At 35.5% G+C, this 21614-nt stretch overlaps 1 protein-coding gene across 1 annotated transcript; it reads right to left on the bottom strand.

Annotated features, from left to right (window-relative positions):
* Positions 1-650: 650 nt before the first annotated feature.
* On the bottom strand, positions 651-15415 carry Gabra6 (gamma-aminobutyric acid type A receptor subunit alpha6). The gene is made up of 9 exons (XM_034506269.2): positions 14998-15415; positions 14602-14720; positions 13889-13956; positions 11621-11841; positions 11464-11546; positions 11043-11186; positions 10512-10664; positions 9131-9390; positions 651-1163 (listed from the first exon to the last, which is right to left on the bottom strand). Exons 1-9 carry the CDS (start codon positions 15033-15035, stop codon positions 888-890), a joined length of 1362 nt encoding a protein of 453 aa, XP_034362160.1. The 5' UTR covers positions 15036-15415; the 3' UTR covers positions 651-887.
* Between the last annotated feature and the right edge of the window lie 6199 nt (positions 15416-21614).

Here is a 21614-nt window from a genome sequence, read left to right as displayed (position 1 = left end):
TGGTACCCAAGAAAACTTATCTTCCCATTTTTATGAATCAAAACCAGAGATGCAGGCTTGTGGTTTTATTTAGCATTATATTTAGGACAGTGTAACATATGATAGTAACCATAATCAGAATATAGTCATAGTACACTGAGTGACCTTCCTAGAACCTCCTGCTGTTATAGCAAGCATCTTTTTAAATGTGAATTTAGTGGGGAATAGCAACAGTATTATAGCATAACTAAAGCTATGTACATATGCATACATAATTTATAAACTATATATTATTTATGTGTATATAATGCCACATTTTATTGAGGTAAAAGAACACAGCAAGGTTAAAAAGAAATGTCTAAACTCAATATAAGCAGTACAATGCCGCTGAAAATTCTTGCAAAATTGTAAAGGCCTCCAGCATGCTGTATAAACATACCAGTAAATATTTAGAGTAGAAACTAAGCCAAAATAAACAAATTTAAGGCAAGCTTTAGAAGGATCAGTATGTCTGAGTTTATCTGCTTCATGGAAAATGTTATTCACAGTGAGAATAAAAAGTATTAAATAATGAAGATAAAGGTTGACAAACTCATTTTGAATCTACCTTATCCACATAGATAATGCTGCATTATTATTATTATTATTATTATTATTATTATTATTATTATTATTATTTTACTGTACAAACAATTTGCATTTTAGTAGCCTTCTAGATTTAATTTTGAAGAGTACCATTATTATTTTTAGCCCATACATTCTCGTCTTATACTATGAAATACAGACATTCGGTTTTCACATCATGTGTGAAATGAGACCATCTATGCTAACCTCAATAATTTTTGTTCTGTTAGTGAGGAAAATAGAAAATGACAAAACTACAGTATCTAGGTTTTCTTGGCTGCAAACTACTCAACAGTACTGCTCACTTCCATTGTATCTTTGGAAAGGTAAACTATCCAGTACACAAGGTTGAATCCTGCAAATGCTACTGGGAAGAGTATTCGAGAATACTGATCTATTTTACTGGTGCCACCAATGGCTGGTAAGAGCAATGGGGGAGAGACAGGCGGTGATTGTAAGATGGGCGTTCTACTGAGGACTTTACTGGCCTCAGAAGATGGAACGATCGGCAAAGTCAGAGAGCTGATTCTCTTCTTCAGATGGTACTTGGAGTCAGAATGCTAAGAAAGAAAGGTAACAATCATCAACATAGCAAAATAACAGAGATACCCTGTTTAGACAGGCATGACTTAACCACTGACATGTATTTATTAACTATGTATGGTAAATCAACAAATTCATAGTAGTATGTTTTATCATCATTTTCCTAAAATTTACAGCAAAACTTTTACTCTCTCTCTCTCTCTCTCTCTCTCTCTCTCTCTCTCTCTCTGTGTGTGTGTGTGTGTGTGTGTGTGTGTGTGTGTGTGTGTGTGTGTGTGTGTGTGGTGCTGGAGTTTAAATGTATTGCCTTGTTCATATTAAATATGTCTCTACAAGTAATCAACTCATCCTACCCTCAAGTAAACATTGAAGATGACCACACTTTTCCACTTTTTGGCTTTTTTTGTGCTGTCTGGGAATAATAACCAAGATCTCTTGTTTATAAGAGATAAACAAGATCTCTTGTTTATAGACAACAAGTATTCTACCACTGAACCATATTTCTCCAGCCTTACTTCAAAAATCAGTAGTTTGCTTCAATTTGACATTGAATCCATAAACCATGGATGCCAAACATTCAGTATATTTGAGCAATTGGAAAATTGTAATATTAGGAAAAAATGATCCAAGTTACAAAATTATACTTAATCCTCTACGCCAATAAATGTAGATGATCAAGTATGTCTCCCTTGTTTGCACTGTTTCAGATCCCTGTCTCTGTTCTATCTCAGTGTCTCTGTCTTTCTGTCTCTGCTTCTCTCTCTCTCTCTCTCTCTCTCTCTCTCTCTCTCTCTCTCTGTGTGTGTGTGTACATGTGTATAGTGGGATGCATTTGGTTTTTAAAATATGTGGACACTTACTTATGACAAGGAAATCCTAGTTCTGGTCACTAATAGTAGCCTTCTAGAAAAAGTTCTACCTTAAATCTTCACATTCTCACACTTAGGAGTTTGAACCAGAAGACATTTAAGAAAAAGAATTCTCCAATGTCCATCAGAACAATGTATATCAAAGACTAGGGCACAACACTATCTTTAAATCAAGTGGGAGAATGTGCTTTGACATATATCTGCCTTTAAACCTAGTATGTGGATACAGAGAGCCTTCATCTTCCCAAGGAACATAGATCCACTGGCTTCCTTCTGAAATCATCCCAAATGGTTCATCATTCATCCACTACCTAGGAGCTGCTCCTTATATTTTTCATCACTGAGTTTAATTTCTAGTGATATCATAGGCCATACCATTTTTTGGAAGAGATATTAACTGGATTAATTAACATTTGTGAAAGTAGTGGTTAAAGGAATGGGAACATGTTCCATATGGTCACACTTCTAGTCCCATTCCAACACACTTTTATCTCTGCTTTAAACTACTGAGCCTAGTTCAGAGACTTGGGTTTCATCTGACCTAGAATCCTTTCAGGCCATTGGAGTCTAGGCACCTTTCTATTGCTTCCTGCAGTGTTTTGTCTACATATTATAACAATCATGTTCCTTGGGGCTACTTTGTTTTGCTGGCTCCTTACCTTCAAACACTTGCTACATGTTGCCCTTTGATTTTGTAAAAAGGCCTTGTTTCTTCTCTGGCAACAAAATCATTACTTTGCAACATGACATGCTGTTTCTCATGTAGGCAGACTCCTGTAGTTACAGCCAGCCACCCTGCAGCACAGGATGAAACAGCCACCTCTCCTGTGCTGGCTGAGCCACAGGATCACAGTGGCCTGCTAGTGTGGTGACATTTGGGCTGCAGGAACATCAACTAAGAATCATTTTATTTTGTTTCGATTTTTGTCTCTTTATCCTGGACTTCTGTGTTTGATTCTTCATGGAAATTTCTGGCTAAGTAACAATAGTCATCTTAAAGAATTGGAGACCATTGTGTCATTAGAAATCATGGCAAATATCTGTTTCTTCCTACCAGTAAAAAGTGAGACTGATTTTACATATAATCACGGTAAATTTCATATGACTGTTGCCCTAGCTGTTGGCTTGGTACTATGGTTGGCATTTTTACAGAATTTAAAAAGTCACAGGTCTTGAAAGAAAGGAGAACCTAAAATAGATAAAGACCTACTTTCTGATTCTGGCCATGAAAAAAAGTGATATTATCTATTAAAACTAGATGACAGATAAGGATTACATCCTGTAGTCACTAGGCTGTGGTTTATTTGTACCAGATTGACAGTATTATTTTGGTCTTAACATACTACACCCTAGTGTCTTAAAAGATGAAATTGGCATTATTTCCTGGATGTTTTTAACCATATTTCTCAGACTCTAATTTCATTACTTAATTTTATTTTACCTGTTAAAATGTTGCTAAATTGTTATCTACTTGAAAGCATAAAATGTCACTGTCTCATTCTGCAAAATAAGAGCCACCCTCCTTTCATACACATGGAACACAAAAGTCCTTTACTCTAGCAAAATTGCTATAATCATGATAGAGTGGAAAAGGGCAAACCCTCAGAAACTTCCTTTCCAGACACATCTCCACTGTGAACATCATATATGACCTGACTGAAACTTGTGTCTCTATTTCAGGCAGAAGGAGATAAGATCTGGTGCATTCACTGAGATTGAGAAAAATGACTATAAATGTAATACATCATAAGATTATAAGATGTTGGTATTTTCTTCCCATCTTTAGTGTTTGGGGGGTAGAAAAGCTATTTTGTTTTATTACTTTAGCACACCCATATTGTCAGAAAATCTCAATGAAGATTACCAAGCGATCCTAGCCCAGAGATAAGAGCTATAAATTAGAAATAGTAAAATAACAATAGCTTGAAAGTAAGCATCTCTTTCATTTCTTCTGCTACAAACAAATTTTGAGGAACATTTCCTATGATATAAAAGTCTACAAACTCTATGGTGCAACTTCACATCTATACTCGTGATATGGGTTAGATGGGCTGTCAACATCAGGGGCTCTGACTCTGCCTTAGCCTTTGTTCTACTCTTTAATGCTGGGGACAGTTATGCCTGTTGTCATGCATATTTTCCAATTTTTATAAGAATTCCTAGCAAAATGTATGCTGAACATGTTTACAAATATTTGCCTAGCAATTCTCAGTTGTGTCTTTTCAATCATGTGCAACGTGTACTTCCTGTTCCTGTGTCTTAATTTCTTCTTTTCTAAAAATTATGTTCTCCTGATACCCCAACTTTAAATACGTTGATAGAAAGCTCATGTATCATCCACTGCCACCAATGATGTCACCTTCCTTTCCTGACTCTCTGGAACTCCTTTAGATTGGATCATATGATCTCTTCTAGATATTAACTACTTCTACTTAGTCTTATCCTCTTTCACATCAAGATGACTTCTTAATCATACAGGCTCATTTTGTTCAAGCAAGCATGCCTAGCCAGTGCACAGAACAGAGTATATTTTCAATAACGTATACTTAATCAAAAGATAATTGAAATGTAAATATTTTTCCAGGAGTTGACAAGCACCAAGAGGAAATTTACATGAATAATTTTAGTTACTTGTTGGAAATATCTTTGATGTCATATCATGCTCGTTTTAGATATGAAAAGTTGAAATTGAGTAAGAACCCTCATTTAGATTTATGTTTGTAGAGGGTTGGATTCAATTCAGGTGACGGAAACCCTGCCCTTAGTTATATCCTGTGCATCCCACCAGCATTATCCAGGGGTTCTCAGGCACTAAAGTATTAATATTTTAGATATAATCTTGGTCAATGCTGAAGACCTTGTTTTACAGGGTACCAAAAGCACCCTCATTCCAATTTATGACAACATGCAGACATTATCCATCGCCTACTGGGAGAAGAGCTGTGTTTAAAGTCCAGTTTGTTTCCATGCGCAGCAGGAGCTGGACAAGAGGTAACTGGTTGGGTAGGGGTTCCAACAGAAGCAAATGTAAGAATATAACGAAAATGCAGGAGTTCTGTATTTAATGCTGTACATTGGATAAACAGCTACCGAATACTTAAGAATTGGCAGCCCGAGGATATTAGGTGCCAATTTAGAAGAAAAACATTACATTTCTGTAATGGGAAAAAAAAGCCAATTTTGCAAACCCTTTAAGCTACAGGTTTGTATCAGACCCCACCAGCTCTATTGTAAGCCCAGAAGCTTAGGTTGATGGTAAAATAGGCTTTTGTCAGAGTCCAGATGAGGGCTCAGCTTGGGGCTGTCAGTGTTTTGAGTGGAACACCTGTGGTTTTGAAATTTTCCTGGGCTTCCCTGCTGCTCAGTGCCATCCTGCTCTGGGTATTTTTAGAGCACCTCTTTGTTTTAAGTAACATTATAATGCAAAGGTACTTTGCCGTTAAAGTAGAAAACATGATGATCAATTATTAGATGTAGGGATAAGGCATTAAAGAAATACTTGATATTTGCCTAGTATTTTAAATAAAGTGGCCAAAATATATCATCTCTATGAAATATTTTTAGTTATTTATTATTATTTTACTTATATAAGTGATCTGCCTGCATGTATGTGTCTGCACCATGTGCATACTATGTCTTGTGACTGAAGAAGCTGGAACTGGAGTTACAGATGTATACCAGGCAACATATTGGTGCAGAGAACTGAACCCAGGCCATCAGCAAGAGCAGCTACTACTCTTAACCAATAAAACATCTCTCAAGGGCCTAAATATATACTCTCTTAACACATCTATTCTAATCAAGTATCACGATTCAACACAAAACAATTATTTGTAGAACCACTCATTGTATACACCAAAATAAGACAAAATTAAAAGCAAACAAAGCAAGCAAACAAAACAAAACAAAAAAGCCCCAGTATTTGTAAACAGTGTTCAAAACATCATGTTACTATTGTGGCAAAATTAGAAGTGCATTATTCCTATAAACAATTTATGTTGGAGCAAGTATTATTGAGGCCATAAAGGATTACAAAATGTACTCTGAAAAAAAGGCCAATTGTCATCTGTCTGGTACATCAGTTCTTCTAAGGGATCCAGACTGGTTTTTGAAGGGTGCAGACTGGAGAATTCGGTGAGGATTTGATACACTATGTGAAGCAAACAGCTATCTAACAGATATATATTACCTAATTGACTCTTGCATCCCTGGGATACATAGAGTGGATTAATCATGGAGAAGGGGCTCCCAGAGCTTTGTGCTTCTTAGAGTCTTTCACAAGTTTTATTTTTAGGGAATACTAATGGGGTCAAAAATATCTTAGGCATATTTGGAAAGAGAAAGGTAACTTTCAGCATCCTATATTTCACATCTCTGTGAATAGTTGACTACAGCATGTTCAGGATATGGCAGGAAGAGGAACCAGAGAAAAAGAACAGTTTCATTTCTGTCTCTATGCCCGAGTTCCTAGCAATTAGCTTTGGGCTTCTATACAAGCCAAGCTCATCTGTCTCTTTTCAGCTCTGAAATCATTCTTGTAGAAATGCAGACTCCTTCAAAATGAGTTAGGCACTCCCATGTGGAAATTTTCACGCTACTCCTTGTCTTTAGCCAAAGCCTTTTTCACAGTCAATCATAGACTTATCTCATTGGCATTTCTCTTCTTGCTGCCCAAGCAGCTCCATGAAGGGTAAGATCATATGGTGATACTCCACATTCTGTGTCAGAAACTTTATATATACATAAGGTCTGAATAATTTACCACAGCCTCTCCACTAGTGTAAAAAGAAGCCAGTTGTAAAAAGAAGCAATCAGTGAATAAGGAGACACTTAGGATATAGTGACTGTCTCTTCTGGCTAATGAAGTTTTGGTCAGTTTTATAGGCAGATTTTAGGTGCAGGTTCAAAGTGCTGCCACACTTCTTGTAAGGAACACATACCGTATTAAGAAAAGTACTAATGAAGGGATCCCAGTGGTGGGTGAGAGCATTCACACTGGGAAACGTGGCAAAGAGGCCTTAGACCTTTAAAGTAACAGGAAGCTAGCAAATTAATGTACTTCACCTTCACCACAGTAATCTGTGGTTTCAATGGCGAGCTTTTTAAAATAATGTTTTGATTACAAGTGAATAGGCATTTTTAAATGTCATGGTATTTGAGAAAAAATAAAATGACCTTGCAATCATAATATAGCATTGTATAACATAAATAGCCAATGTGCAATTTCTGTTTATTCTTCTCCATTCTGTAAAGCAACTTGCTAGGTTTTGCCACGAACAAATGAAATATAAATGTCCTACATAATCACATGTATTTATTCTGATACCTTTAGAGTTTGTACTTTTGGCTTGGTTAGTTTAGTTTTTAATTTTTACACTTTTGTCTTCTCAGGAACAAATAAAAATATCCTATTTGTTGTTTTCAAATATTTTAAGCAGAGAAGTTCAGGAAAATATAATTTTTCATAAAGACAAATAGAATTTGCAACAGAACGTACTCTGACAGGATTTAAATATATATATTTTTAAATGCAGTTTTCTATAGGACCTGCTCATCATGTTGCTGTTCTGACAACATAGGAGAGAGTTTATATAAGAATACCTGGAATTTTACTTCCTATCTTTTAATAGATTATACCTTTAATAACCAGAGTTATTGATAACTCTAGGTCTTCTCTAAGTACTTGAAATCATGACCCCCCTGCTCTGGGTACTATATATTGTAATAAAATAAAATAAATAATTATTTGTATTATATTTCAACATTAAATAGGTGCATTTATTCAAAATTATTTTAGGTGTTTTTATTTATCCTATTTCTGCTGAATTTATCTTTCTGTTCTGCTCTAATTTTCAAACTTAGCCTTAATCATCTCCTGTGGAAAACAAAACAAAAACTTAGTGAGGTGAGGATGAATTGGGAAAATGTTTAAACTTTGTTTCACTTTACCTGAGAAGAATAGATTTAATTTCCACAGTTTATATACTTTCTCTTCAGTAACCTTTGCAAACCCTTCTGAATTATGGTAAATAATTATTTAAAGATATATGCTAAGTTCAATTATGAATCTTACATAATGTAGATTATATATGTGTATGAATACAGATAATTTACAATAAAATTCATTTTTCCCACAAGTATAAAAAATTGTTTAAAATATTTAAAATTTAACTTGTCTGCTTGTCTGAAAAACAAATAATTTTTAAGCATGTCAAACTAAGTCTAGAGCATATTTTTGTTATAAACACTTGCATTAAATATATATGCACGTTTTCTCTGTGTATATACTTATAAATAGAAAATATCAGTATGTCACAGAAGACTTTGGGGAATGATGTCATCTACATTCTAAGATGTGTTTTATCCTGTAGTACAAGCTCAGGAACATTTGTTTCCTTCAGACTTTGATGGGGAGAGAATAGCACTAGCCTGTAATGTAGACAACAGAAATTCTAGAATCAATTCCTGATTTTTCTACCAGGTCGTATTTCTGGCAAACACTCTGACATTTAATAATGCTTACTCAGCTCTGACTTCTGAGATATTCTTGTTTGTAAAAGCAGGAAGTTTAGAATGGATCAATAAATACCCCCCCCATTTTATTCCCTTCTTACATTCTTTACTTTCCTTCATTCAGAGATTTTCTATGACATATTTACCCCCTCCTATTATGAAATAAAGATGTCATCCATGCCACAAGAGTTGTTTCTTTTTCTTCAAACCCTGAAGCCTCATTAGGACTCTTTTTTAAAAAAACAAAACAAAACAAAAAAACAAACAAACAAACAAAAAACTATATTCTTCCTAGTTGCTATGAGGGAACCTGTTCAAAGGAAACTTCTAACAGCTAAACAGAATTTTCTAGTCTTCTTTGAGAGCCTAGTGTCTGCCAAGACAAGTAAAGATGATGAAAGAATAGCAAAACTTTAGAGCGAAGATAAATGAAGGCTTTCTCCCAGCTTCATCCCTGTGAAGTGAGAAGCAAAATTTGCCTGGCAACTCTAGTTATATAATTTAGGTTCAACAAATACTGTGTAGGACTGCTTACGTGTATGTTGCCACTGACTGAGCTCGCGCTTTATCTGCTAGTTAACAGTGGAAGACAAAACAATTACCACAACAATCTCAGCTTCCAGTGGTTCGGCTGCTTTTGACTTTGCCACGGGGGGCGTGGCTGCAGTCTGCGCCTGCCTTTCAGCCTTCTGTGACTGGAGATTGGTGAAGTAGTTGACAGCTGCGAATTCAATGAGAGCAGAAAAGACAAACGCAAAGCAGACAGCAATGAACCAATCCATGGCAGTTGCATAGGACACTTTGGGTAGAGAGTGACGAGCACTGATGCTTAAGGTGGTCATGGTTAAAACAGTGGTGATTCCTGAAATGAAAAAGATGGAGGAACACAGTATTTAGCATCAGGAATCCTGTAAAGGGATCCAAGAACAGGTTAGTAAGAATTTAATCAATCAACTGGCCTCCCTCTTGTGATTTTACTTGAATTATCGCGGATGTTACCATTGGACATCATCCCAACCTAGAGCACTGACTTAGAAAATAAAATTCCCATAAGTATAGTCGTTGAACTAAATTAACTCTAGTAAAATGCTAATCATGGAGAGTTCTTGTTTCCTGTTTGAGAAAATGTAACAAATTACTGTGATTTGAACTTTCAAAATCCTCCATCTTTGTTTTCAGAAGCCAAGATTATCTGTCATTACAAAAACGGGGACAGAAGGCCAGTATGAAATTTTGTCACTCAATTAAAGAAAATAAAGAATTTCTTTTAAAAGATAAAGTATTTACCCGTGAAGAAAAGAATTCTGTCACCTTAACGCTGGGAGGTTTTCTGTCTGAATTGTGACAGGGAATTTATGTAATTTGTAGATATGCAATATTGATGATACTCATAAGAAGATTTTTATTTCTGGTAATTTGACAAGTAGATCCAGTAATAATCATAATAAATAATAATCATAAAGAAGTAATCATAATAAATTATATATCAGATCTTTCATATAGAATATTAAATTTATAACTGAAAAATGCGGGAAAAGTGGATTTGCTTCTCATAATATTCAGCCATCACTCTTGTTCTTATTATTTAAGTTTTTTCCATCAAGTAGTAATTTTATTCTTCACAAATGGAAGTAAATATTTGGCTGAATTATAGAAAATTTGTAAATATTTACCTACTTTCAGATCTTCAAAATGCCAACTTTATTATTTTCAGTTATGTTAGCACTGCTAAGACTTAAGTCATGGGAACGAGCTGTAATTCTTGCAGAGATTTTTTTTTTTTTTTTTTTTTTTTGTAGATTCACCACACAACTTGCTAAAAGATGAGAGTCATTTTATGTGGCATATGACTCTGTTTTTTTTTTTTTTTTTTTTTTTTTCCATGTATTGAGAGACCTCACAGTTGTCAGTATTCACAGCAAAATCATTAAGCATTAAGAAGGGAAAATTGAGTTGAAAGAGGACACAAAGTATGAGGCATACCAAAGACAGTTCTTGCTGGGACAGACTCCTTATTAATCCAAAAAGACACTTGAGAAAGAATAACTGTCATGATGCACGGAGTGTATATCTGGATCATGAAATAGCCCATTTTCCTTTGTAAGTGGAAATAGACTGTCATTATTACATATTCACCTGTTGGAAAACATATTTATTAGGAGAGTTGTTGACAGTACAAAAATGAAACTGGTGAATACAAAACTTGCAAATTTTTAAATTAGCACAGTCTGGAAGAAAACAAGACATGGTTTAAAAATATATAAGAATATTGTACAATCAGATGCAAAGACACATACCAGTTTGTTGGTTTTGACGGCACCTCGTGTCATAAAGTTATAGAATAATTCATTCCTATATTGCACAAATTTTCGTATTTATCAAGTTTTTTGAAGCCATTACTTCAAAATAGCAAGTTTAGCCTATGATGTCTAATATCCATGAAATAAAATACTAGATATTTTAAAAATTGGGTATTAGAGTTATGTTAACATGCTTTTTAAAAAATATTCTTACCAGTGTTAGATTTAATAGTCTCACTAGAAACTGTTTGCCCAATCAAATCATACTGGAGGAGGCTAGAAGATTCTTCTGGTACTTCTACTGAATAAAGCGGTCCTTTTTTCCATGTATATATGATTTCACTTTTAGGGTAAGCATCTGTAGTTTTACAGCAAATGACAAAAAGCAGTAAACATAACTCATTAGCTTTCTTCAAAAGAAGCATTACCTCACTTGTCTATTGAAAACAAACATAAACTTTGTTGCTTAAAAAAAAAAGTCCATTAACTGAAACTTCTAAGAATTGGCAAAATGCTATTTCTGAGCTCACAATGAAAGTTTCCCAGTAATATTTTCCTTCATTTTCCAAGTCTCCAGCTGGAACCAAGTACATATATCTAATGCCTTATTTGAATTCCAGAAACGTGTAACTTACAGCTTCCAAACTTGAGTGGACAAGCGTGTCCATCCATAGGGAAGTTAACCAGTCTCATGGGACAATCAGCATTGATGGTAAGCCTGCAGACATTGAACATTCTGGTTACAATGGCAGACTCATTCTCTGAATAGTGGAAGAAGAAAGGGCAACTCACCTCATGGTATACAGGATTGTTCCATTCTGCATTAATCGGAAGAGCTTGTTAGGGGTCGTCATGTTGTGAGCAATTGACTTTTTCCCATTCCGGAAAAAAGTGTCAGGAGTCCAGATCTTACTGACCATCAAGTTATTTAAGCTCAGAATCTCAGCAGGGCCTTTAAACTTCAGCCTCTCATCAGTCCATGTCTGGCGGAAGAAGACATCCATTGTATACTCCTAAAGGAAAAACCAAAATTCACACAGAGTGGGAAATGTCTTGTGAAACAATTTATTATTTATACCTAATTCCAAATTTAATCAAGGCAGTAAATTCCACACCCATAACTTCTTAATAAATCTGACTAATTTGGTAATCAATCTTAGAATCAATGCTATTTTACCATAATCATAATAATGATTTTTAATCCTAAATAAAGACTTGGATCACTTTTTGTTTTTCTCAAACTCACGAGGTTTGTAATATTATAAAACATAGATATGTTAATGAATCTAATCTTCCTCCTGCCTGACTCTGCTCAACTTTGTTCTTCCATGGCCATCCAGTCAGCCAACCTTGCAGCTGTGGCCTTTCCTTTGCTGTCACCCCGAACTTGAAAGAAAACAGCACGAGAATGTTTATACTTCAGGCTTCCTGTTTGACATCCAACCTGCAGCTAGTCTAGTCATTCTTCCTCACACCTCACTCACCTTCACATTGAGATCAGAGGACAACACTTCCACACAGTGAAATTCCAATAAATACAAACCTTCATTGATTAGCAGAATAATACTGTATACCGTGGATTTATAATGTTGTTGTCAGAAAAACGTACAAGGAAACATTACCAGAAGTATTTCTTAAAAGAAAATTAAATATTTAATATAAATACCACGACTTTGATTTTTAAGCCATGGCTTTACAGGATGTTAATTTTTAAACTATAATTGTAAGGCCATCATAGAATTCAGCGACAAATGCCTCGCTACTATGTTGAAGCATTGTATTAATTTTTGCCTACTTCATGGTACTTATTTCTATACATAGTTATTAGTTTTTAAAAGCATATTTCAACACAGGATGCATCTATACAATCTTCAAGCATCCACTGCGAGGATCCTTCTACACAAAATAATCTAAAAAGAGACACATAGGGCATAAAAGTAATTTAAACCCTGACTCAAGCACAGCAGTACCACCAAGTGTCATACTTGTTTATTCTTGAAATAAAGAAAAACTTGAAGCAAAAAATGGTATTAAATAACAAGTGTCCTGAGTATAGTGACTCTCCCTTTATAAGTCTTAAGATTTTTATTTCTCAGTGGAACGTCTTCCTCACCCTCTGCCCCTCTTCTGCATCTTCCTTCTTTCTTCCCTTACTCTGTCAATCTCTCCATTCTTCTTTTTCTCCATCCTTTCTTTTTCTTTTCTTTTTGGATCCCATTTACTTTACTTTTTATTCTTTTGTTCTTTTCTCTTCTTTATTTTTTTTGTGTCAACTCTAATGTAGGAAAAGAAATGACCAGAAACTGTCTTGTTTTTATACAGAATTGCAATTTCCCAGGAAAAGCTAATGGCATACTTTTAAAAAGACATTTATGACAGTTTCTGTCTTGGTGTTCGTAGTTTAGTCTTGGGAGAAAAATACTACCTGGAAACTGGGAAAAGAATATCATGATACACTCTGTTCAGAAAGACGACTTCAGGCTTTCATTGCTACTTTCCATAAATACCCTCTTACGAATCCTACAGCCATCTGTACCTGGAACAGAGTCTCCAGAACACCCACTGATGCATCCGCAATGTACAAGGTGGAAAGCATGAACCTGTCCAAGTGACTTCTTCACTGTTCGGATAAGATGCACTGATTATGATGTATAATAAATGATAGGCATATCTCATTTATCAGTATATTCTTACATGGCAAGAAGCTTTTAAAAAGAATTTCTTATGCAAATAATTTTTCTATAATCTCACCAAAAAGAAAGAAAGAAAGAAAGAAAGAAAGAAAGAAAGAAAGAAAGAAAGAAAGGAGGAGGAATTCTTTTTGTAGAACTAGTCATTGCATGATATGTGAATGAAAGAGAGCCTATAATATTAAAAATAGGCTCATCTTCAAGTATTCAAGCAGCACCAGTATCGTGCCCTAGTGCAAATGCCTTTCCAACAGAAATATACATGTTATGTGCAGAGGCGGATGATAGTGCCTGCAATCATTAGTTCTAGATTTCATTCCTAAATCTAAACCAGCTTTCATTCCTAAATAAAAGTACTCATTGTACTCACCATCTCCACATCTGACACAGGCCCGAAGCTGGTCACATAGATGTCTGTTTTGACTTCTGTTACAGCACCTGAAATAAGCCAAGAAGATCAGGGCTGTTAACCTGTGTGTAGGAGAGACCATAGTGAGTCCACAAAACCATTTCACATACGTGAAAATCAGAGCTCTGACTGTTTCCACCCCCTTCTAGTGGATGCTCTTCAGTTTTCAAACTTCGAAAAGTTACTCCAATTACTTTATTTTAAATTCATTCTATTCACACCGAGAGGCAATCAAGGGATAAAAAATGACAAGACCTGTGTGTCCTAACAATAATTATTGCTACCACAACTAATGATACTAACTTGTTGATACTGACAGCTTTCAAAGGACAAATACTAAGTAAATTTTCATATGTGGAAAAGCTTTTTCTATATTCACAAAACCCTGTAAGTCAAGTATGTCCATAAACACACACATACATATGCACACACACACACACACACACACACCTTTGTTTAGGACAGTAAGGCTTACAGAGATCAGGTAACTTACATATGGTCAATGACTGAGGAAAGAGTAAGGGATGGATGTCAGTACACACATGGAGTCTTAGTACCCCCCACTCCCTTTACCACCTGGTAAGGTATCTTCTTTCTGACTCCCCTAGGTCTAAAGGTTATAAAACAGGAAGGAAAGTTCAATTATTTGGTCTAATAGAAATGCAGTGTCTTACCTCCAAATCCTGGTCGTAGACGGTTATCATAGCCTTCCAGCAAGTTGTCAAGAATCCGACTGACATTTTCAGAGTAGAAGTTGCCTTCATCTTCAAGTTGAGCTTGGGCATTTTCTAGCCTGAAGGTGGAGAGTCAAAAATTCTCACACCTGGCCTCAGAGAAAATATATTGTTTCATGGGTGCTAGTTTTTTTTTTTTTTTTTTTCATCATAGATACCAGCCATGCTACCCCTGTTTTTTGTGGGGTTTTTTGTTCTGTTCTGTTCTGTTCTGTTCTGTTCTGTTCTGTTCTGTTCTGTTTTGTTTTGTTTTTCACTATGCAATATAAAATTCTCTCAGTAGCTATATGCTCTCCCTTCCCTTTAGGATAAAAGGGATTAGAAAAATATTCTTACCATAGAATAATGAAGAGCCAGGGTAGAAGCAACACCATCCTATGGTTCACTGAGATGCCAGGTCACCCTCTTTCTTTCTTTCTTCCTCTCCTCAGCCAGATTTCCTTTGACAATCAACTGGAGAAATCTTCCAAACCCTTCATATTCTTCATGCCACTCTGTGACCAGTCAGCAATCCAATGGACGAATGGTTTGCCAGGAAAGCGTTAGGGGTTCTCCTTCTTTTTTGTCTTATTTCTGTCTTTTCTCATGGATTGAGGTTGTTTGTGGTCTTAGATAAAGTCCTACAGAACCCAGCCTCCTCTGACTGGTTCAGTTGGAAAGTGGAGAGTCAGAGCAATGACAATAATTGACTAAGGCATCAGGGGAGATTAAAAGGAAGAAATCCTCGGCTAGTTTTGGCATGGAATTGGAAGGGCCTGTGAGGAAATCTGGAAAGCAGTGGCATCTTGCTGATTGAGATTACGTTCCAATGGGCTCAGCATTTATTATTTCTATGGTTCACAGAAGGATTCCTACATAACCCTGATGGAAAGTCAAATACTAGGGCTTTTCCAGGATTCTCTTTCTGATTTACACTGGCTTTTCTGACTATAGGCATCTCAGTAACAAAATATAGTCCCCACAGATTACTGATTAATAAGGAAAGAACTTTGTTTACTATTTTTAATAGTAAGAAATAAAAACAATAAAAACAAACAAACAGAACAGTATACAAGATCTACAAAATTATAATGTGTGTGTGTCCACATGTAGCGAAAGCCACCCTTCATATATTCAGAAGACTATCTATGTGAGTGTCTACATGAAGTGAAGGCTACCTACACATATTCAGATGGTTATTTATTTTACATGAAGTAAAATCCCTCCTCCATTCACCCCTCAGTATTGGGCCAACAAGATCTGTTAAAAGTTATAAATAATAATTCTGTGGATCCAGGAAGAGAAATGAAGACTAGAATATGAAAATGGCGATGGCTTCAGGAGGTGTTGGAGCCTTTATTTTGCATTTTGGCTACAAATCAAGCATCAGAACTCCTCCACAGAGACAATTTCCTTCTTTTGGAAAAGATAAGTGTAAATGTACTTATCTTAAAACTGTCTATGTTGACTTCCTTCTTTGGCAACCACTTGTTTTCTTTATTCTTCATGTTAGCAGGAAATCTACCCTCTTATGCTTCTTAACAATACTGATATCAATGCACTGAAATTTTCAAGAGAAAATGAGAAAAAAATATATTGTCTTTCTATATAGTAGTTTGGTTTCCTGCATGACCATACTGGCACAGCTTTGTGTATATGAAATATATTATCAAAGATTATTACTAATAAAAGGAAATATTAAACAGAAAGGAAAACCTGATACTGAATGCTAAATGGCATTTCTTAGATACAAAACAAAGAATGTGTGTGTGTGTACATGTGTGCTTATGTATACAAATGAGTAATGCACATGTATGCATCTTCAGCAACACAGGTCTTCTAACAATCTCTTTCCACCAACTATTCCAAACCAAAAGAATGAAAGCAGTGGAGATATAACCCAGTTAGTCCTTGCATAGCATGCATGAAGCACAGAACTGTATTTCTAACACTACATGAAACCTAGTATGGTGATAAACACATATATCTCCAGCATTGGAGAGTTCGAGGATGAAAACTCAGAAGTTCAGAGGCATCCTTGGCCTCATTGTTAGGTAGAGACTAGACCATAATACATATGATCCATATTCCTAAGACAAATAATAAAATACAGCACATATAAGAGACATGAAAGAAGCCCATAAGTGATCATGTTCTGAAATGTATAAAGTAATTGCTATGTTACATAACTAATAAATTAATAGACATTCTGAGCTTATCTAGGAGTATTTGATTTTAACAACTTTCAATAAAAATGTGTTCAAGAAGAATAAAAGATGGGTGTCATCAATAATAAATAAAATGCAAATGAAAAATAAACACTGTATGTGTTTCTCTCTTGTTGTTAGGTATATCATTAGTTAATAAAATTTTGATGTCTAATGCATTCCTTTCTGATGCAAGGTGGTATTTGCAATTTGCTAATGGCCATTCCTCATTTTATGTGACTATTCTACATGTTTAATAATATTTAGAAACTTTTGTTATAGAAACATATGGCTATTGATGTCTTTTAATGATGGTAAACAAACATATTCCTTAATATTTTAAAATGCTCCCTTGAGGCCATGCATTATCAATGATTGAGAATGATTGAGAAGAGCATGCTTGCATCATCCTATGGTTTATAGTTATAAGTAAAACATGGCGCAGTACTAACAGGCTATTTGAGCAAAACGACACTGTATCTTCAGTCCCATAAAGAGGCTATAGTAGCTTTGTAAAACCACTATCCTCCATCCATCTCCATCTTGAACCAAGTGCATTCATGCTTTACCAGGTGGGGATTTGTTCTGACAAATGTATCATTTGATTTTGACACCATGAAAATACAATAAATTGAATTTTCACAAATAAACATTATAGCCTTCTATGAATACATGTACACACACATGCACAAACATGCACACGCACACACACACACACACACATATATATATATATATATATATATATATATATATATATATATTTGACAAACATATTATGATATAGTATATAATTTCATATTATATAGCAACAAAAATGAGAGATCCATTTTGAGGACACATGGTGGCTTAGTGAGGGGTTTCTATTATATCTTCCTTAAAAATAAAGAGGCCATCCTCTCTTTTAAAAAATGAGGGCTGTTACAAACCATTCTTATAAACCATCACACACACACACACACACACACACACATTCCAACACTTAGGCTATCTGGGGGATGTTTTAAGATAATAATTTTTCAATAAGCAATGTAAGTGGATATCTCAATTTAAAAGCTCTGTTAGGTTCTTTGAGGTCCTGCCAGATAGAGGAATAGTGAGGTTTCTGGTAGGAGAATATACTTTCAAGGGATTGGAAGATGTCCTACTACACCAGATTAAAGGAAGGAGATAAGCGTTGGACCATATGATAATGAGCATTTATTGAACATTTGCTACATGGGAATCATAGACACCGATACCACCAATAATCTAGTCAACTACCCTGCAAGTTATCTATTTTCAGATTTGCTTTACAGAAGTGGGGAAAAGGTACTCACTAATGGTGTTCTACTACATTATGGTCTTGGAGTTAGTTATTTTCTTTAACTTCAAAGTGTACACTTTTATGTACTGTGCTTCATGCATGTCAGACCCCACTTATTTTCTAAAGTCATAGCGCTGAAATTTCCTGGACCAGCAGAATCCTCTATCTGTATTAAGGGGTACCTGCTATCTCAGTGGACACTATCGAGATCCCTACGGGCTGCAATGCAATAAGAATAAAATTGCTCTGGGAAGCAAAAGACAATAAAGGGACATTCCTATGGACTAGTGCTTTAAATTGTTCTCGGCTTGGTTAGGAATTGATTGTTGAGTACATTATGGGGCACTTTGTTGCCTATAAAGCATGCAGACAGAAAATAGGCACTTCAAACCTCAAACCAAAATACTGAGGAAACAGAAGCTATTTTGCAGAGTATAGGTTTATGGTTTTATTTAAAATTGTAGTTTCTCAACTACTATAAATTCTACCCAACTTCGATTCATTAAATATGTGATATATGCTAAGAATAAATGTTTTTATGACATAGTACCCTCAAAATTTGCAAATTCTAGGATTTCCAGTTATTGTGAATATAATATAGGAAAGATAAACTATTAAATAGTGAAGAAGACTAAATATTAACAATGGTCAATGAAGATACAAGGTGAGGAGGCAACTGTGGCAGAGACTAGGGACTAGTGGTTATCTCAAAGAAAAAATAAATTTGGTGTAAATAATTGGGTGCTGAGATGGATGATCTTGGTTATCAAGGTGTCTGCCTATGCCTGATGAAAACCCAAAAGCTGAGCATGCCTATGAGAGATTTTTTTTTTTTTTGATTGGATCATCAGAGGTCGGAAGATCCACCCTGTATCTGATCCACACCTTCTGGCCCACATAGAAGGATACAGTAAAAGAAAAATTTTTTTGTCTTCTTGTCCTCATTCTCACTGGTGATGGGACTTCCTAACATGTTGCTAAGACATCCCTTCACTGGTTATAGAAATTAATTCTTTGGAATTCTAAAGTAAATTAAGAATGATTTGGAACAGAAGCACTCATGGGGACTACTGAGAAATCCAGCATCATGGACAGATCATCTACTGGATTCTTGGCCTTTCTTTGAGGAGACAACCACTGTTAATCTATCTAATACAGAGCCAGTAATTTTCATTAGTGAATATACTTTTAAATATATGGGCATTTATTCTATTAGTTTTGTATCTTTAGAGAACATGTCTAATACTAGACATGTGTAATCAATTAATTTGTCCCCTCCAGGCATCACCTCCTCCATTTATAAAATGGCCATATAGGCTATGATGAGGATGGAATTAACATGGATGAAACTGTTTCTCATGGACATACCCATAGTAACCAAGATTTGAAAAGCACCCAGCAACAATGCCACCATCATTGTCATTATCACAATCATTCTTTGCATTGTGTTTGGTCAAATCAAATCTTTTTTTGCCTTGCGTATTCAGAAATGGAGCTAAGAGACTAGAGTCTGCATCATTTGCTGAGGCCATAGTGATGGGAGGCTTAAATTGATTCAAGCAAGAGCAAAGAAAGATCTGTGAAAGAAAAGAGAGGGACAGACATGCAGTGGTCCTTCATAGAGAAGTAGAGAAGAGTCCCTCCAAACTTTTCAAGAAAAAGTTCCTGGATTTCTGACAGTGTTCTTTAATTTTAACCCCTTCATAATCTGGGTGTCATAACTACCATTAGGTTCTTCAGGAAATTCCTGTATTTTCATTTTAAATTTATGGTTCTTCCCCCAGGGCAATTTGAGTCGATTTCTGCCACCAGCTTCTGCAATTCGGAATTCCAGCTTCCAAAGTGAAAGTAGACTTACAGATTGTGATGACGCAATCTGACATTCAGATGAGCTGTGTGACTCACTGGAGAGCAAACCTAGATAGTAGAGAGTACTTGTCCTGCTTCCTGGGCTGTGGGGGAAATCTAGCTAATTGGAAGTTACTTAATGAACTTCCTTGCTTAATGAATCTCTCACCTCCATGGAGTAGAATAAGCACTTTAGGAAACTGCACAAACCTATTTGGGCCACTAGGGGACCACTAGGATTTCTCTTCTGGCTGTGTTATCTATTCCCTAGAATCTGCCTATGTATCTGGTGCTTGAAGTATACAAAGAAAAAGACTTTTTTTTCCTCCAGCCAAATGGTTAGCTCCAGGGAAATGTTACAGAGGAGCAGGGAGAATGGTTTTCAATTAAATATGGATCCTGTCCAGTTTGGATAGGATACAAACTCCAAACCTACTGTCCTGTAGAGGAAAACATCTCAGAGACAGTGATAAAAGGAATAAAATCACATCACCCATACTGTTATTTTGTTCTTTTGAGTCAGAGTCTATTTCTGCAGTGCTGATTATTCTTCACTTCTCTATGTAGATCAGGCTGGCCTTGAATTCACACAGATCCACCTGCCTCTGCCACCCGAGTGCTAGGATTAAAGGCATGTGCCATCATGCCTGTATTATACTGTTATTTTAAGTGACAAAAGTTTCCTGTTAGGGTAGAATGTGTGAGACTTCCTCTTATATCTAAATGATTCAATTTGAGAGATGTGAAGGCAACTGATATTCACTGTATACTTAGAGGGAAAAAAAGGAAACACCAATGGACACATCTGGCTAGGTAGGACATTATTATAGTACATGGTATTAACAGTGTCAACAAGCTTTCCCCACCAACAGCCTCCATAGAAATTTATGGTACTGTGAAATCTAGCAATCAGGAAGAAAGATTCCAGGCCAATGCTAGCTTACTTTTTCCTTGTTATCTGACCAAAGTGTATCTCTCTCTCTCTCTCTCTCTCTCTCTCTCTCTCTCTCTCTCTCTCTCTCTCTCTCTCTCTCTCTCTAGATTTGCATCTCTTTAAGCTTCAACTACTTTCAGTGTTTAATATTTGTATTTTTTCAGATTTGAATAGCTTTTACTGATTTTATGACATTTATCAATTTTTATTATTCAATTGTTCATAGGTAACTAGATGATTGATGATAGATAGATAGATAGATAGATAAGAGTAAGATAGACAGTTATCCCTATCCCTTTGCTTTTATTTGCCCCATAATTTATTTTTTAGTCTGCTACTTCATATGGTACATTGGTCAGACAAATATTTTAATAAGGTCAGATTTATTTTTGTTTCACCTTAGCAACATAGTCTTAGAATTTTGGAAAGTACCCTTATCCAGGAGTTGAAATTTCTTCCACATGTCTTCCAACAGTTTCAATTTTCAAAGACTTAGTTTTCTGGAAAGTAGTGTCATAAATGAGTAGTATTGAGGACCCATTTTATCTTCCTTATTATGATGCAATAGCAAGTATGTTTATTCCCTAGTGATTTATAATATCCACTTTGCAATTGCTCTTCTAGAAAATGTTATTAGACTTTTATAATATTTACATTTACATTTTTTGTTTATATCTAC

The sequence above is a fragment of the Arvicanthis niloticus genome, chromosome 6 (genome assembly GCF_011762505.2).
Source record: "Arvicanthis niloticus isolate mArvNil1 chromosome 6, mArvNil1.pat.X, whole genome shotgun sequence".
NCBI classification, from domain to species: domain Eukaryota; kingdom Metazoa; phylum Chordata; class Mammalia; order Rodentia; family Muridae; genus Arvicanthis; species Arvicanthis niloticus.
This window is presented reverse-complemented; position numbering and strand designations above follow the sequence as displayed.

Bases quoted from the DNA above. Each gene is read 5' to 3' on its own strand.
- Gabra6 (XM_034506269.2), bottom strand. From the start codon at position 15,035: ATGGTGTTGCTTCTACCCTGGCTCTTCATTATTCTATG. The intron at 14,721-14,997 runs GTAAGAATATTT...CTCCACCTTCAG, and splicing joins TGGCTCTTCATTATTCTATG to GCTAGAAAATGCCCAAGCTC. The intron at 11,187-11,463 runs GTAAGTTACACG...GTAAAACTACAG, and splicing joins TCCACTCAAGTTTGGAAGCT to ATGCTTACCCTAAAAGTGAA.